At 69.1% G+C, this 15471-nt stretch overlaps 3 protein-coding genes across 4 annotated transcripts in view; 1 reads left to right on the top strand and 2 right to left on the bottom strand.

Annotated features, from left to right (window-relative positions):
* The first annotated feature begins 520 nt into the window (after positions 1–520).
* FHIP2B (FHF complex subunit HOOK interacting protein 2B) lies at positions 521–6769 on the top strand. 2 transcript variants are annotated; one of them, XM_076358984.1, is made up of 17 exons: positions 521–581; positions 689–767; positions 1670–1839; positions 2713–2817; positions 3024–3146; positions 3315–3491; positions 3571–3767; positions 3847–3955; positions 4036–4112; positions 4285–4474; positions 4567–4736; positions 4825–4947; positions 5030–5120; positions 5215–5358; positions 5754–5873; positions 5958–6058; positions 6155–6769. In XM_076358984.1, exons 1-17 carry the CDS (start codon positions 537–539, stop codon positions 6258–6260), a joined length of 2127 nt encoding a protein of 708 aa, XP_076215099.1. In that variant the 5' UTR covers positions 521–536; the 3' UTR covers positions 6261–6769. The 2 variants fall into 2 exon arrangements, with proteins under 2 accessions (XP_076215099.1, XP_076215098.1); XM_076358983.1 differs by having other exon boundaries at positions 5733–5873.
* Positions 6770–7241: 472 nt separating this feature from the next.
* On the bottom strand, positions 7242–10679 carry NUDT18 (nudix hydrolase 18). Its single transcript, XM_076358831.1, has 4 exons — positions 10648–10679; positions 8958–9133; positions 8670–8883; positions 7242–7861 (listed from the first exon to the last, which is right to left on the bottom strand). The coding sequence occupies exons 2-4, from the start codon at positions 9111–9113 to the stop codon at positions 7266–7268; spliced, it is 966 nt and encodes a 321-aa protein (XP_076214946.1). The 5' UTR covers positions 9114–9133; positions 10648–10679; the 3' UTR covers positions 7242–7265.
* Positions 10680–12051: 1372 nt separating this feature from the next.
* HR (HR lysine demethylase and nuclear receptor corepressor) overlaps positions 12052–15471 on the bottom strand; it is a gene marked incomplete in the record, with an annotated part of 10199 nt that continues 6779 nt past the window's right edge. The window contains 14 exon segments of the mRNA XM_076358836.1: positions 12052–12186; positions 12269–12388; positions 12514–12681; positions 12763–12902; positions 12983–13102; positions 13221–13351; positions 13566–13641; positions 13800–13971; positions 14076–14291; positions 14437–14600; positions 14754–14832; positions 15020–15141; positions 15233–15319; positions 15415–15471. Of these exon segments, the coding sequence (XP_076214951.1) occupies positions 12124–12186; positions 12269–12388; positions 12514–12681; positions 12763–12902; positions 12983–13102; positions 13221–13351; positions 13566–13641; positions 13800–13971; positions 14076–14291; positions 14437–14600; positions 14754–14832; positions 15020–15141; positions 15233–15319; positions 15415–15471 (1715 nt within the window).

Below are 15471 nucleotides of genomic sequence, written 5' to 3'. Positions count from 1 at the left end.
AATTGTAGAAACATTTTTTTTTTTTAAGGATTAAAAAAAAAAAAAAATCATAACATTTGGCTTCTACCGGGTTGTGCCATGGGAAGGGGTGAGCTGGGGCGGGGGGGGCTGTCCCCACCCTGGTGCCTGGCGTGCACGGGGGGGTCCGTCCCTACCCCAGGGCTGCCCCCCGGGGCAGTTTTAGGGCTAAGGGACCTTTCCAAACCCTCCGCCCCAAATACTCCTCCAACTCCCCAGCCCCGACAACCTCTCCAGCCTCCGTCCCTCACCGCTCCCGCAGTCCCTCCGCCCCCCATCCCGCCGCCCCCCCCCCCCCCCCCCCAAGCCCCCTGCACCCCAAACCCAGCCGGAGCCCGGAGCCGGAGCGGAGCCGCCGGGGGAGGTACCGCGGCCGGGCCGCCCTCCCCGCCCGGCGCCGGGCGGAGCCACCGCAGCGGGGCCGCAGCGGAGCGCGGCGGGGCCGGGAGCGGGGCAGTGGCCGTGGCCGTGGCCGGGAGCGGGGCCGGGGCCGGGGTCGGTGCCGGGCGGGCGCAGCCATGCTGAGCCGCCTGGGCGCGCTGCTGCAGCAGGCGGTGGAGACGGTGAGCGGGGCCGGGGGGGGGACACATACGCCGGGACCGGGACCGGGACCGGGACCGGGACCGGGGGGGCTTCCGTGCGCCCCTGACCCCGGCTCCGGTGTGCACAGCGGGAGCCCAGCGTGGACCTGCTGGAAGCCTTCACCGAGCACTGGAAGGGCATCACTGGCTACTACCTGGAGGCCACGGGTGAGTGGGGTGCGGGGAGAGGGTCCCTGTGCCCTAGGATGGGCTCCCTGTGCCCTAGGATGGGCTCCCTGCAGCATGGGAATAAGGTCCCCGTGGTGTGGGAACAGGGTCCCCGTGTCCTGGGAAGGGGTCCCTGTACCCTAAGATAGGGTCCCGTGGCCTGGGAATAAGGTCCCTGTGCCCAGGGAGGGGGTCCCCATGCGCTGGAACAGGACCCCATGCGGTAGCAGGGCACTGTGCTGACCCTAGTGCACTGCGGCTGACATGGCATGCGGGGCTTTGGCATGGGACACCCATTCCCGTACCCCAGGAGGACTTATCCAGCCGAGTGCTTGGCCCTGCCCAGCCCCGACCCCCCTGCACACCAGTGGGGTCAGCACGCGGGGTTTGGGTGGGTGCGGATTCTCCTGGGAGCGATTGCAGGCTGGGGCACGTCCCTCTCCGGGTGCACTAAAAGCAGGGCCTGGAGAGCTTCTGCCCTTTCCCCGGCAAGATCTCGGTCCTTCCCGCTTGGCCCCTGCCGCCCCTTCCCCTCCTGGGCCGTGCCGGAGGGTCTCCAGGGCTGGCAGTGCCAGGCAGCACCCCGCAGCCCCCCGGGACAGCCGGCAGCTCCGACTGTGGCTCTGGCCCCGGCGGGGACAGCCGGCAGCCTGCTAGGCCATGAGCGGAAGGAGCAGCCTCGAGTGCTGCTGGGACTCCATCATCACATTGCCATCTAGCGTCGTCCCCGCTAACGGCAGCGGAGGGGGATTCTGGGCCAGCGCAGCTCGGGGTGCTGCTGGCGAGCACCCCACATTTGCACCTGAGCACCCCACCATGCATTGCTCCCCTTGCCGAGCCTGGCGGCACGCTGCCGGTGCCTTGGGGGAACATGCCACAGCCCCCAATTCTTGTGTCCGCAGACGAGAGCATCCCTGCCAGACAGACGGACATCCCCTGGCGCCTCAAGCAGATGCTGGACATCCTGGTGTACGAGGAGAAGCAGCAGCCGGCGGGGGAGGCCGGACCATGCCTCGAGTACCTGCTGCAGCACAAGGTCCTGGAGACCCTCGGCACGCTGGGCAAGGCGGAGGTGGGTGTACAGGCACCGGGAAAGCCGCTTTGGGGGGGCTGAGCCCCCCCGCGCTGCAGCATCCGCAGACTGCTTTGCACGGTGCTGCTCAGTAATTTTAATTTTGAAGCTCTTCTAGCTGGGCAAGGGGAGTTTGTGGAGTGTGGGCTGGTCAGGGTGCTTGGCTTTTTTTGGGGGGCTGGATCGCTCGGTGTAAGATCCCCACTGGGATCCTTTCTGCTGCTCCTCCGAATGGCTCTTGCATCCCATCACACCCCTGCGTGCACAGGAAGGATGTTTCTCACACCAGCAGCCTGTTTGCACAACTGGCACAGTGCCGCTTGGGTTCGCAGGACAAGGTGTTTTTAGACAGCACCCTCTCAAAGTAAATATTGCCCGAATATAACGGCTCTGCTGTTCCTTTGTTGCTAAGAATAATGAGGGTCCCTATAAATAGCCTTTTATTCAAACGCAAGGAAATGCTAGCGGAGTGTGGGCTTCAGAAACGCGCGCTGGCCCTTCCGTGGCCATGAGGATTTGGTTTTTGGGGTGCCGGGCTTTAACTCCCCATTGCTAGCATTGTAGCCGTGGGAAAGGGGAAATAATCCCCCTGTTTTTTTCTCTACAAGAGAGCTCAATTCAGAGAACTGAGTTCAGTCTCTAATTGCTAAAGGGAGAGGAGCCCGGGGCAGGCGGGAGGTCCTGGGGGGTCCATGGGCCCCTTTGCATCGTTCTGGGGGAGCAAAACCGGGATCTCTGCTGAGAGTGTTCTTGCAAGCCACCCACACTGACTGCTGGGTGAGCCGGCAGGCGACTTGGGGCAATTACAGGGTAATCAGGTACACAAACAGGTAACTGGGCTCTCGCTGATGCCTCTCCCCGTCTCCCTCCCAGTACCCCCCCGGGATGAGGCAGCAGGTCCTCCTCTTCTTCAGCCGGGTGCTGGGGCAGGTGCAGCACCCGCTCCTCCACTACCTCAACGTGCACAGGCCGGTGCAGGTGAGCCCCGTGCCTGGGGGCTTGTCGGGAGCTGGTGGGAGACCCCGGCTGGCAGTGCCGCCGGCAATGCCGCGTGCTGGGACTGGCAGCATCCCTGCCAAACGCTGCTGGGAACCGATGCCCGCAGTAATGGGGCGGCACTGCTGCACCCGGGCAGGGCGGGAAAGCGGCCAGCGGCCCAGCATCCCCTCTCCCTGCCCTGCCAGAAGCTGCTCCAGCTCAGCGGCGACCGCCTGGGCTCCGGCACGGAGAAGGAGGAGGTGCAGTTCGCAGCCGTCCTCTGCACGAAGATCAAGCAGGATCCCACCCTGCTGGCATACATCCTGGAGGTGAGCAGCCCCCAGGCATCCCTGTGCTGGTGGGTCATCTGTGGGGTTTGGCTCGTTTAATTGGGCTTTTTCACGTGCTTTGCAGCTCCTTCCCCACTGCAAAGCTCCTCGGGGTGAGTGGGAGGGAGATGGTGGCTGAGATGCTTCGCCGCTCCTCTTCCTCTCCAGGGCAAGAGCATCCTGAATGGGAAGAGAGCCCAGGAGCTGCCGGCCAGCCCCGTGGAAGAGGGTACGGAGCATCCCCCGGGCACCAGCACCACTGCCGGCTCCCCCTCAGCCGAGCCTTCCCCGCCACGGAGGGACAGCAACCTCATCACGTCCTTGGTGGGGCTCTGCAAGAGCAAGGTAGGGGGAAAGGGCTGGCAAGGAGGGGATGGCGGGTGCCGCCGGTCGTGTGACGCCGCCTCTCTCCTCCTCCTCGCAGAAGAGCAGGGTCGCGCTGAAGGCTGGGGAAAACCTGCTCTTGCTCGTCGGGCTCGCCCAGGAGGCGGCTGCTGCCTGCCTGGTGCGGAGCAGCGCCCTGTGCCAGCTGCTGACGGAGCATCTCTGTGACCTCTACAGCGCCGTCCCCGCCTGCACCGACCCTGCCGACGTCCTCGCCCTGGAGAGGGCCAGCTGGAGGTAAGGCGGGCGCCGGGCAGGGTGGTCCCCAGCTGCCGCCGAGGCTTTGCCGCAGCCCCACGTCCTCTACCCCATTCAGGTCGCAGGGTGATGCTGCCGGCGACGGGGTTTTCCCAGGGAAGGAGAGCCTGGCTGCCTTCTTCGGCTGGCTGGACTACCTCGATGAGCTGGTGACGGGCGCCCACCCGGTAAGGAGCGACCGTCCAGCCCTGCAGAGCATGGCAGCCCCCTGCCCGTGCTGTGGCTCAGCCTCTGCCATCACCCACAGGTCGTGGCAGATGCCATCACCGAGGCCGTGGAGGAAAAGTTTTTCCAGGGCATCCTGCAGCCACAGCTCCTGGAGATGTGAGTGTCTGAGGCCCAAGACAGCAGCCAGGGGAGAGTTTCTCTGTCAAGGACCCCCTTGGGGTCGGGACCGCAGGGTTGCCCTTGCCCGCACCTCCTTTTTCCCCGCTGTGAGATGCTGTGGTGCTGTCTCAGGACACCCCTCGTAGCATCCTACCCTGCCCCCCGGCAGGTCCGAGCTCACCATCCTCGGTGCCACGGCCATGCTGACGGGCACGGTGCGGCAGATCCGCGCGCCTCCCCTGCTCCACCGCCTCGTGCTCTTCCTGCTGGGGCCAGACCGGCACCCCGAGATCCCGGGGGATGCCCCCCACCCTCTGCGCACCCAGCTCATCGACCGCTGCAACCACCTCTCCGACGAGGTGAGCCCCATCCCGGGGGACAGGACACGGGTGATGCCGGGGTGGGGGTGGGGGGCAGTGCCGCTGGTCTCACCCCGCTCACCGTGCTGCAGATCAGCCTGGCCAGCCTGCGGCTCTTCGAGGAGCTCCTGCGGAAACCCCACGAGCACGTGGCACACAGCCTGGCGCTGAGGAACCTGGAGGCGAGGGGCTACCTGCAGCGCGGCCCCGCCATGCCCGACGAGCGCGGACTCCCCGAGCCGGACCCCGATGAGGACGGACTGTGAGCGGGACGGGGGGGGGCCGGGGCAGGGCGAGGGGGTCAGCCCCCTGGCACCCACCTGGCTAATGCCCCTGCACCGGCCCCGCAGGGACCTGGAGGAGGATCCCTATTTCACCGACGGATTCCCGGATGCTGGCTTTGGGATGGCAAAAAAGCCTCCCCCAGGATCGGCCCCGTCGGGGAAGGGGCAAGTGAGCGAGGTGGTCAGCAGGTAGGGATTTGCAGGGGCTGCTCCAGCATGGGGGGGGGGGGGGGCTGTATCCCCCTCCCCATCCCTCTCCCCTCTCTTCCAGCTTCCTCTGCCTGGTCCCGGAGGAGGCGAAGACCTCCTCGTGCATGGAGGAAGGTGGCTACGACACCTACGTGCACGATGCCCTGGGCTTGGTGAGTGGCTGGGGGGGTGGTCCCCATCCCCGGCAGTGCCGGCCCCTGCTCTGGCTCTCGCCCACCATCACCCCCCCCCCTCCCCCCCGGCCAGGTCCAGGCGTGCCGTGCCAGCGCGGCCCCGTGTGGGTGGCCCCCGGCCCCCCAGCCCCTCGACGCCTGCCACCCCGAAGCGACATTTTACGAGGGCCACTTCCTCAAGGTGCTGTTTGACCGGATGACTCGGATCCTGGACCAGGTACGGGGACGGCCAGTCGAGATGCCAGGGATGTACCTGGGTCCCTACTGCCCGCTGCCCCCCCTTTGCATGGCCGGGGGGGACTTTTCCCCCCAAAGGGGTCTCCGCCTGTCCCCACCAATGGGAGCTCAGTGGCTGCGAACGCCACCGATGCTCTTGGCCACTTTACCTCCACTATGGGGGTCCCGGACCCTGGAAAGGAGGGCTGCCACCCTCTGCTGTGGGTCCCCAGGGGCGCAGGGCTGGCAATAGCCATGGGAAGGCAGTGCATCCTCTATTCAAACACCCCCCCAGCCGAGTCCCTGCCGGGGGATGCCGGGGGGGGGACGGGGACTGGCCGTGCCAGCTCCCGTTGAGCATTCCCCCCGCCCCAGCCCTACAGCCTGAACCTGCAGGTGACCTCGGTGCTGTCCCGCCTGGCCGCCTTCCCCCATCCCCACCTCCACGAGTACCTGCTGGACCCCTACCTCAACCTGGCACCCGGCTGCCGCTCGCTCTTCTCCGTCCTCGTCAGGGTAATGTCACCTGCTGGGGGCGGGGGGGGGGATGGGGACAGGGACACCCCCTCGAAACGGGGCCTGACTATTCCCCCCATGCAGGTGATTGGGGACCTGATGCAGCGGCTCCAGCGTGTGCCCCATTTCAGGGCCAAGCTGCTCCTGGTGCGCCGGCAGCTCATGGGACTGGTGCCCGGAGAGCAGTAAGTGCTGGGGGGGGGGGGGCAGAGGATGGGGGCAATGCATGCCCTTTGAGGGGGGTGTACCCCACGGAGCCCCCATTGCTCGTTTCCCCACAGGATGGACCACGCAATGCTCTTCAAGGGGGTGGTGGTGCTGGAGGAGTTCTGCAAGGAGCTGGCTGCCATCGCCCTGGTCAAGGGACCGCCGGAGGGGCCCCCCTGAGCTGCAGCTCCCCGGTCCCCTGCCGAGCACCCCCTCTTCAGCCGGGCTGCGGTGGCCACCGGGGATGGCCCAACCCATGTGCCAGTAGCTTCCAGTGGCCCTGCTCAGACCGGCACGTCCCCAAAAGCCGGGCATGGCGGTGGCACCCCGGGAAGGACACCAGCCTCGCAGCGCCCGGCGAGGAGGAAGAGGAGGCGCAGAGTCCTTCACCACTGCCTTGGCCAACCCGGAGGTGATGCCACCTCGCCAGTGCAGGATGCAGCCCCTCTGGGTGCAAAGCGAACCGTGCTGCGTTTCCTCCTGGGTGGTGGGTTCCTGTTCCCCCCGCCCCGGTGTTGGAGCTGCCCCGAGCCCTCACCAACCCCAAGCAGGATCTTTTTTTTGGCAATAATGGGATGCGCGGGCACGGCGCTGCCCTCTGCCCGCGTGGGGCAATGCCACCCCCTCGGCTGCGATAACTCAATCATCTCCCCCGGCTCTGGGGCACCGGGGGGGGGGGGGGGGGGGGGTGCGTGTGTGTGCGTGTGTGTGTGTGTGTGTTCGTGGCTCCTGCCTGGCAGGGACAGCGCACCCTGAACCCTGCACAGCCGGGCACCGTGTCCCCTGGGTGATGGGACTCTGCTACAATAAAGCCGTGAGCTCAGCACCACACGCTGTGCCCCTGCCATGTATACTGCGCCTGGCCCCCCTTCCCAAGCATCCCTCAAAACCGGGCTCCCCGCTCCCCCCCCCCCCCCCCCCCCCCAGTTCCCCCCTTTCAACCGCAGCCGGGTGGATGCAAGAAGCAGCAGCCGGGTTTATTTCTGCTCTGGCTGGCTCTCAGCCCCCCCAAGCCAGGACATGGGGCCATGCCCTGCACCAAAACGCCCCCCTGGCCACAGGCAGCACATCCCAGGGCTCTCGCCTTTGGCACTGCAAGCAGGACCCCCCCCCCCCCCCCGGCCACATGTCCCAGCTGGACACCCCCCCCGTGCCCAGAGCCATGCTGCCGGGGCTTACCGGGCACTAGCTGCGGACAGGCACCGTGGCCGCAGCACAGAGCCGCTGCAGGATCCTGCCCCTCAGGCTCTCCTCCTCCACGTGCCACCAGCAGAAAGCGGGGCTGCGGGGCTCGGGGGGGGTAGCCCCGGGGCTGCCGGGCGGGATGCTCAGCAGCATGTTGAAACAAACGCCGTCAGCCCCCCCGGGACCCCCAGCCCGGTGCTGCAGCCCCAGCAGCCCCAGGGGTCCCGGGTGGGGGTCGGACGGCAGGCAGTCCAGCAGCAGCTGCAGCACAGGCAGGCGGAGACCCCCGCGGAGCTCAGCCGGGGACGTGCCGCAGGCCACCACGGGCAGGTGGGGGGTCCCGGCCGTGCCCAGCAACACCCAAAGGTCCCCGGCATTGTTGGCGAAGGCCACCAGGAGCCGCAAGCAGAGCAGGGCGCAGGGCAGCTCCTGTGGCAGCGTGGGGGGGTGCGGGGGGCTGAGGCGGTAGCGAGCGGCGAGGTCCAGCAAGGGCAGGATGTCTGGGGCTCGCAGCGGCAGCTCGGAGGGGTCCCTGGCCCACCACGCCGCTTGCAGGGACTCGGCGTCAGCCTCCTCCAGGGTCTTCAGGGTCCCGCCTGTGGGCAGAGAGACAGCGATGCTGTGGCACAGGGGTGGGGGGAACGACGACGATGCCCTGGCACAGGGGTGGCGGGGGACAGCAGGACCCCGGCACTGGGTTGGCAGGGGGTGCCAGTGCCCGGTTACGGGGCTGGTGGGGGCACCGAGACCCCATCACGGGGCTGATAGGGGACACCAATACCCCAGCACGGGGTCTGTGGGGGGATGCCAGCGCTGGTGATGGTGCTGGCAGGGGACAGCGATGCCCTGGCACTGGGCTGGCAGGGGATGCTGATGCCCATTATTGGGCTGGCAGGGGATGCCGATGCCCTGGCACAAAGGTGGCAGGGGACACTGATGCCCGGGCACGGGGCTGGCTGGGGACGCCAATGCCCATCGTGGGGCTGGCAGGGGACACCGATGCCCCGGCACGGGGCTGGCTGGGGACGCCAATGCCCATCGTGGGGCTGGCAGGGGACACCGATGCCCCGGCACGGGGCTGGCTGGGGACGCCAATGCCCATCGTGGGGCTGGCAGGGGACACTGATGCCCCGGCACGGGGCTGGCTGGGGACGCCAATGCCCATCGTGGGGCTGGCAGGGGACACCGATGCCCCGGCACGGGGCTGGCTGGGGACGCCAATGCCCATCGTGGGGCTGGCAGGGGACACCGATGCCCCAGCACGGGGCTGGCTGGGGATGCCAATGCCGATTGTGGGGCTGGCAGGGGACACCGATGCCCCAGCACGGCGCTGGCAGGGGATGCGCCAGATGAGCTGCGTCCTTCCCACACCCCTTCAGAGCCCCAAACGGCACAGGAACGCACCGGTGGGGCGTGCAAGGAACGCGAAGCGGATCCACGCCGGCCCCCTCTCCTCCAGCGCCAGCAAGGTGAGGGGTTCACACTCCAGCCCCGTCTCCTCCTTCACCTCCCTCCGCATGGCAGCCACGACGCTCTCGCCGGGCTCCATCCTCCCAGCCGGCAGGTACCACTTCCCGCGGCACTCAGGCTTGGCCTCCTGCACCAGCAGCACCCCATCCTGCGGGGACGGAGAGGGGTCGGGGTGGGCACCGGGCGCCACCGGGGTGGGGGTCCCCGCGGGGGCTGCCTCACCTCCTCGTTGAAGAGCACGGCCAGGACAACGTAGCAGGCGTTCCTCCCCAGGCGGATGGGGCCGGTGGGTGGTGGGGGACCCTCGAAGCTCGCCCCCACGTCCCAGCCGCCGCCACCCAGCACCGCATCCAGCTCTGACGCCGGAGCCTCCCCCATGGGAGCGGGGGCCCTGCAGGCTGGATGGGGAGGGGGGGAGCAGAGCCCTCAGGCACCCACTCAGGGGGTAGCGGGGTTTTGGGGTGGGGAGGGCACCCCCCAGACGTGCAGGCGGGGGGACAGGGAGCCCCGGCGCTGGCTGGGCTGGAGGGGGCGGTGAGGGAGGGGGTCCGGCGATTGCGGGGTGCACAGGGAGGTGCAATGCAGGAAGGGGTCGCCCAGCAGCTGCGGGGTGCTGGAGGGGAAGGGCTTGCTGGACTGGGGGACGTGGAGGGGTGTGTAACAGGGGAAGGGTCTGCTGGGCTGGGGGGGCACGTAGCAAGGGAAGAGCTCGGTGGCCTTCGCGATGCAGGGAGGGGTGCAGTAGGGAAAGGGTCTGCTCGACTGGGGGACGCCCAGGGGGGCGCAGGAGGGGAAGGGCTGGCTCGACTGCAGCGTGTAGGAAGGGAAATAGTAAGGGAAGGGCTCGCTAGGCTTGGGGAGGCGGGGGGGGCTGCGGTAGTGGAAAGGCTTGCTGGACTGGGGGAGGCATGGGGGGGCACAGTAGGGGAAGGGCTGGCTCGACTGCAGGGTGTACAGGGGGCTGTAGGGAAAGAGCTCGCTGGATTTGGGGATGTGGGGAGGGCTGCGGTAGAGGAAGGGCTGGCTCGACTGCAGGATGCACGGGAAGCTGAAATAAGTGAAGGGTTTGCTAGACTGGAGGAGGTAGGGGGGGAAGGGTTTGCTGGACTGGGGAACGCTGGGGGGGAAGGGGCAGCTAGACTGGGGGATGCTGGGGGAGAAGGGCCTGCTGGACTGGGGGATGCCCGGGGTGGGGTAGGAGAAGGGCTCGCTGGGCTGCGGGGTGCACGGAGGGCTGGACCAAGGGCGGGAATCGGCAGGCTGCGGGGGCCAGGGCGTGCTGGACTGCAGGGCGCTATAGGGGAAGGGCTGGTCGGAGTACGGGGTGCATAGGGGGAAAGGCGTGGGGGGCTGCGGGGCGCAGGGGGGCGAGCTCGGCTGCAGGGTGCAATAGGGGAAGGGCGAGCTGGGCTGCAGGGTGCGAGGGGGGCTGCTGGGCTGCGGGGTGCGGGGAGGGGGGTGCTGGGCTGCGGGGTGCAGCGGGAGAAGGGTCTGCGGGACTGCAGGGTGCACTGCGAGGCGCAGCAGCAGAGGAGGGCTTGCCGGCTTGCAGGGGAGGTGCACTAGGGCGAGGGTTTGCGGGGTGCAATAGGGGAAGGGTTTGGGGGGCTGCAGGGTGCAATGGGGAAGGGCTTGGGGTGCGGGGTGCAATAGGGGAAGGGTTTGGGGGGCTGCAGGGTGCAATGGGGAAGGGTTTGGGGTGCGGGGTGCAATAGGGGAAGGGTTTGGGGGGCTGCAGGGTGCAATGGGGAAGGGTTTGGGGTGCGGGGTGCAATAGGGGAAGGGTTTGGGGGGCTGCAGGGTCAACGGGGGGGCTCGGGGAGCGCAGGAGGGCAGGGAAGGGGTGCAGGGAAGGGGGCGCAGGGCGCCCGCAGCCCCCCCCCTCCCCGCGCGCATGCGCCAGGGCACTCACCGCGTCCCGGGGCTCCGCCGCGCGGCCCCCGCCCACCTCGCTCGCCGCCCATTGGCCGCCCCGCGAGGCCAGCTCGTTTTCCATTGGTTAGCCCTGCCGCCACTTCGCCGCACGGCTGCGGGGCGGGGCTTGGCCTTAAAGGGGCCGGCAGGGGGGGGTGGTGGAAAAGTTCGTGGCGCAGAGCGCGTGGTGCGCATCGCACGGGCGGCGCTGATTGCGCGGCGCTAATTGCACGGTGCCAGTTGCAGGGCGCTAATTGCACAGCGCCCATTGCATGGTGCTAGCTGCACGGCGCCAGTTGCACAGTGCCAATTGCACGGTGCCAGTTGCACGGCGCTAATTGCATGGCACTAATTGCACGGTGCCAGTTGCACAGCGCTAATTGCACAGCACCCATTGCGCAGTGCCAGCTGCACGGCGCTAATTGCACCGTGCCAGTTGCAGGGTGCTAATTGCACAGTGCCCATTGCACGGTGCCAGTTGCACGGCGCTAATTGCACAGTGCCCGTTGCACGGTGCCAGCTGCACAGCGCTAATTGCACGGCGCTAATTGCACGGTGCCAGTTGCACGGCGCTAATTGCACAGTGCCCATTGCATGGTGCCAGTTGCACAGCGCTAATTGCACGGCGCTAATTGCACGGTGCCAGCTGCACGGCGCTAATTACGGCGGCGCATGGGGCAGTGCAGGGTGCATATCGCACAGTGCGGCCGGCGCAGGGTGCAGCATGCAGGGGCCGAGGCCCCGTGCGCTGCCCGTGGGGCACCGCGCGCGGGGGCCAGCCCAGTTTCCCCCCACCACCACCCCGTTATCGTTAGGGGGGTGCAGGGCGGCTCCAGGCAACAGTCCTGGGCAGAGCAGAGCGATTCCCCTGCGCCCCGGCGCTCGGAGCACAGCGCTCCACGGACGGGGCTGTTTCTGCCCGTGCGGCAGGCCTCTCTGCCGGCTGCTTTCCCGTGGCAGGGCAGGATGGAGCTGCACCCTGGGACCCCCCAACCTCTGGGCAGCCATGAGCCGCCACGTCCAGACGTTTTTCTAGTTCTCCGTCAGGCTGCCGGCACAGAGACCGCGCCAAACTCATCTCACCAGTGGCCTCGGCCAGCCGCCAAGGGCTGGGAGTGCCCCGTGCCACCGGGGCACGCTGCCAGACCCCCCCCCCCCCCCAGCTCTGCCACCCCATCCCCGGGCCACCGGGTCATCCCTGACCGCGGATGGGGATGAAGGGGCCGACGCCACGTGGGAGGGAGACGCTGAGGCGGGGCGCTGGTGCTGCCGGTGGCCCCGGCACGCTGCAGATACTTTATTCCCCGGCTGCCCCGCTCCCGCCCCGAGCCTCCCTGGGCGATTGCAGAGCAAAGCACCAAGCGAGAGGTGGCCGGCCCCGGCTCCCCGCAGCATCTCGGCCGTGGCCGTGGCCGTGGCCGTGGCCAGCAGCGCCGTCTTGGTTCGAGCATCTTCCCGGCATGCCGTGGCCACCTCACTTGCAGCCCCGCAGGACGCCCACGGCCTCCCGCACAGCGGAGAAGATCATGCCGTCCAGCTGCAAGGGTGCAAAGAGGGGGTCAGCACCCCGCACCCCGCACCAGGATCCCTCCACAGCCCCCAAACTACCACCCACCCACCTGGGCGTGGAGCTGGCGCGCGGCCCCGGGGGGGTGGGTGCTGTGGTCCCGCAGGCGGGCAGCGTTCTCCGGTGAGAGGAACCGCTGCTCCACAGTGATCGTGCCGGTGAGGCTCTGCACCTGCCCGCGGCACGGCGACGTCAGGGGCCGGGGCTTGGCTGTGCCTCAGTTTCCCCAGGGGGCTTTGGCACAGCTGCACCCCAAACAGCTGCCCCCGGGGGGGGGGGGGTTGCCGAGCTGCCTACCTGGTGGGGAGCCCCGGCAGGGACCAGCACCGCGTCCCCCAGGAACTGGAGGAGGGTCCAACCGCTCACCCCGCACTCCTCGCGCAGCCGCCTCCGCAGCGAGAGGTCCAGGTAGCAGCCGGGGGGCTCCGCCGCAGCCGCCTCCTCCTGCCCTTGGTCCTCGCACGCCTGCGGGGGACCAGGGGTGAGCAGAGCCAGGGGCCGGGGGGGCCGGGGGCCGGAGCTGCACCAGAGGGTGATGGCACCCACCTTCTGCAAGAAGTCTCGGATGCGGCCGGCATCCTCGGCGCGGAAGATGTGCCACAGGGCTCCGGGACGGCTGCCGGCATCCCAGAGCCGCTCCTTCAGCGATGCATCCACGCCGTCAGCGTCGGCTTGCAGGAGCAGGTCTGGGGGGCAGAGGAGCGCTCAGGGGGGGCCGGGGTGGGGGGGCTGGGGTGGGGGGGACCCCCGCATGCGCCCGCCCTACCCTGCCATGCTGCCGGCCGCTCAGGCAGCCACGCCGCAGTGTGCGCCAGGACGCTGATGGAGTCGGCTGCTTCCACCGTCAGGTTTTTGGTCCCAATGGTCCGGTCCTGGGGATGCACGCCTGCAAGCGGGAGCAGGGCGGTGGGTGAAGGGCGAGCATCGTCATGGGTGAAGGGAGCCCAGCTCGTTCCCCCCCCCCCCCAACACCGGGCACCGCGGTGCTACCGGGCAGCACTCACCGTAAGCCACGCAGACGCGCGGGCGCAGCCAGCGCTGGCCCCGCTGGCCCTGCAGGTAGGCGGCCAGGTTGAGGCGGCCGGCGGGCCCGCAGTACTCCGGCAGCGGCAGGCTGGCGCTCAGGTTGGCGGCCCTGCGGCACAGGTGCGGTGCTCGAGGCCGGGGCACCGGGTACCGGTGCTGGCAGAGCCGCCCCGCTGCCCCCCCCCCAGCCCTGCTCACTGCATTCCACACCGGGATGCATCCCGCTGCTGCCGGGGCTGGCACCCAGCCGGCAAGGGGAGGGGGCACCGGGCTGCTGGGGAGGGGGGGGGACCCACCCCGGTGAAGCCTCTGCTGTCACCTACCGACACAGCTCCATGTCCCCAAAGCCACTCTCCAGTTTCAGCAGGTCCCCACCGCCCTGCTCCAGCTCCGGGGATGCTGCAGGATGGAGCGTGGCATCACACACGGGGATGCTGGCGTCGTGCCGCCGGGCACCTCCCGGGGAGGGAGGGATGCGCAGGCTGGCTCGCCCCCCCCCCCCCCCCCTTACACCCCGGAATGGCACTTGGGACCCCACAAACTCATTGCACGCTTACCCGCACTGGCAGCGAAGCTGTCCCAAAACTCCTGGCTGCTCATCCTGACACGGCTCGCCGGCGCCCGCAGGTTCACCACCTCCACTGCCTGCTCCCCCCCGGCCAGGCGGAAGGACTCCGGCCCCCACAGCCGCCCCTCCAGCCTCTTCTGCAGCCCTGAAACAAGGACGGGCTGCCAGGGCAGCCGGGGCTCAGCAGGGCCAGGGGAGGGGGGCTGGGGGGGGGGGGGAGGGGGGGTCTGCCACGCATTCCCGGGGAGGTGTGTGGGGGGCTCACCTGGCCCTGCCGCCAGTGCTCCTGGAAGAGCTTGTAGTTGCTGGCGTGGCTGGGGTTGTGCAGCCAGAGCAGCCCGCTGGGTGCCAGGATGCAGTGGGAGGCGGGGAGACCGGGGGGGCTGGGGGGGGTCAGCTCGGCCCCCGCCTGCCTCTCCTGGATCTTCCTTTCCACCACCCGGGCGATGATGCTGTCCAGGATGCTGGTCAGGCGGTTGTCCTGGGGGGGGGGGGGGGGGATGGAAAAGGGGAGCCCCGTCAGCCCACCCCGGCCCCCCCGAGCCCTGCCGAGGGGTGGGGGTGGGGGGGCATCACGGGGTGGGGGGGCATCACGGGTGGGGTGTCCTGCCCGCCCCGGGACTCACGCTGGGCAAGGCTGGAGAGACGGGGGCGAAGGCCATGCGCACCCCGTCCTGCCCCAGGCACAGCTTGACGGCGGTGGAGGCGAGGAGGTCGCAGAGGGTGGCGGTCTGCACGGCCCCCCGGGGGGGCAGCTGCCCCGGCGATGCTGGCCCCCCCTCAGGGCTCTCTGCTCAGGGGAGAAAGGGGTCAGGGCTGCCCACGCCCTCCTCCGCCTCTCGTCCCCCAGCCAGCACCCCGTAGGGGATGCGGTGCAGCATCCCCGACACCCCTCCCCGGAGCAGGGCTGTCCCCGCAGCGGGGGGGCTGCAGCCGGCCCTACCTTTCTTGATGGGCCGGGGGGTGTCAGCTTGGCCATCGCTGCTGGGCGGGAGGGTGGGCAGCACAGCCCCCGGCGGCTCCTGAAACACCCCGGTCCATGCGGGCATCCGGAGGGGAGCCACGTCCCCTGTCCCCAGGGCTGGTTCCTCTCCCCGGCATCGTGCACAACCCACCCCTCACCCCCCACCCCCCACCCCGGGCACCCTTTTGCAGGGGTTGGGGTGCACCTGCACACCCTCTTTCCCCCCATCCGCAGCCCCCCTGTACCTGCCTGCTCCCCGGGGGCTCCGCCGAGCTCTGCTCCGCGGCCCCCTTCCTGCAGGGACAGTGCGACTCGATGCTGAACTTGGCCCGGACCTCGTGCAGCAGCTTCCAGAGCCGGGTCAGGACTGGGGACAGATGGGGACAGGTGAGTCAGCCCCGGGCAGCAGGCAGGGGGGGGTCCTGGGGGCGGGGGGGGGGGGGGGATGACACACTCACCACAGGTGGGGACGAACTGCGTGGGGACGAGGGACGCGACGTGGTGGTCTTGCCCGGGGATGCACTCAGGTGGCCGCACCGGACCCTCTGCATCAGAAAGAGGGAGAGTTCGTCCCCACTAAGCCCCCGCGGGGCTGATACCCCCTTTGCAAGCCCCCTGTCCCCCCCCCCCGTCCCCGTACCATGGCCATCAGCCTCCTGCCTGCTGCGGTGGCAGTCGGGGCACAGCTGGAAGCCAC

Source organism: Aptenodytes patagonicus, chromosome 24 (genome assembly GCF_965638725.1).
Source record: "Aptenodytes patagonicus chromosome 24, bAptPat1.pri.cur, whole genome shotgun sequence".
In the NCBI taxonomy this organism is placed as follows: Eukaryota; Metazoa; Chordata; class Aves; order Sphenisciformes; family Spheniscidae; genus Aptenodytes; species Aptenodytes patagonicus.
The sequence above is the reverse complement of the archived record's forward strand: the minus strand, read 5'-3'. Positions and strand labels throughout refer to the sequence as shown.

Coding starts and splice junctions, on each gene's coding strand:
- FHIP2B (XM_076358983.1), top strand. CDS start 537: ATGCTGAGCCGCCTGGGCGCGCTGCTGCAGCAGGCGGTGGAGACG. Junction 582..688: donor TGCAGCAGGCGGTGGAGACG/GTGAGCGGGGCC, acceptor CGGTGTGCACAG/CGGGAGCCCAGCGTGGACCT. Junction 5,874..5,957: donor TCTTCTCCGTCCTCGTCAGG/GTAATGTCACCT, acceptor CCCCCCATGCAG/GTGATTGGGGACCTGATGCA.
- NUDT18 (XM_076358831.1), bottom strand. CDS start 9,113: ATGGGGGAGGCTCCGGCGTCAGAGCTGGATGCGGTGCTGGGTGGCGGC. Junction 8,884..8,957: donor CCGTGCTCTTCAACGAGGAG/GTGAGGCAGCCC, acceptor CCGTCCCCGCAG/GATGGGGTGCTGCTGGTGCA. Junction 7,862..8,669: donor GTTCCTTGCACGCCCCACCG/GTGCGTTCCTGT, acceptor CTCTGCCCACAG/GCGGGACCCTGAAGACCCTG.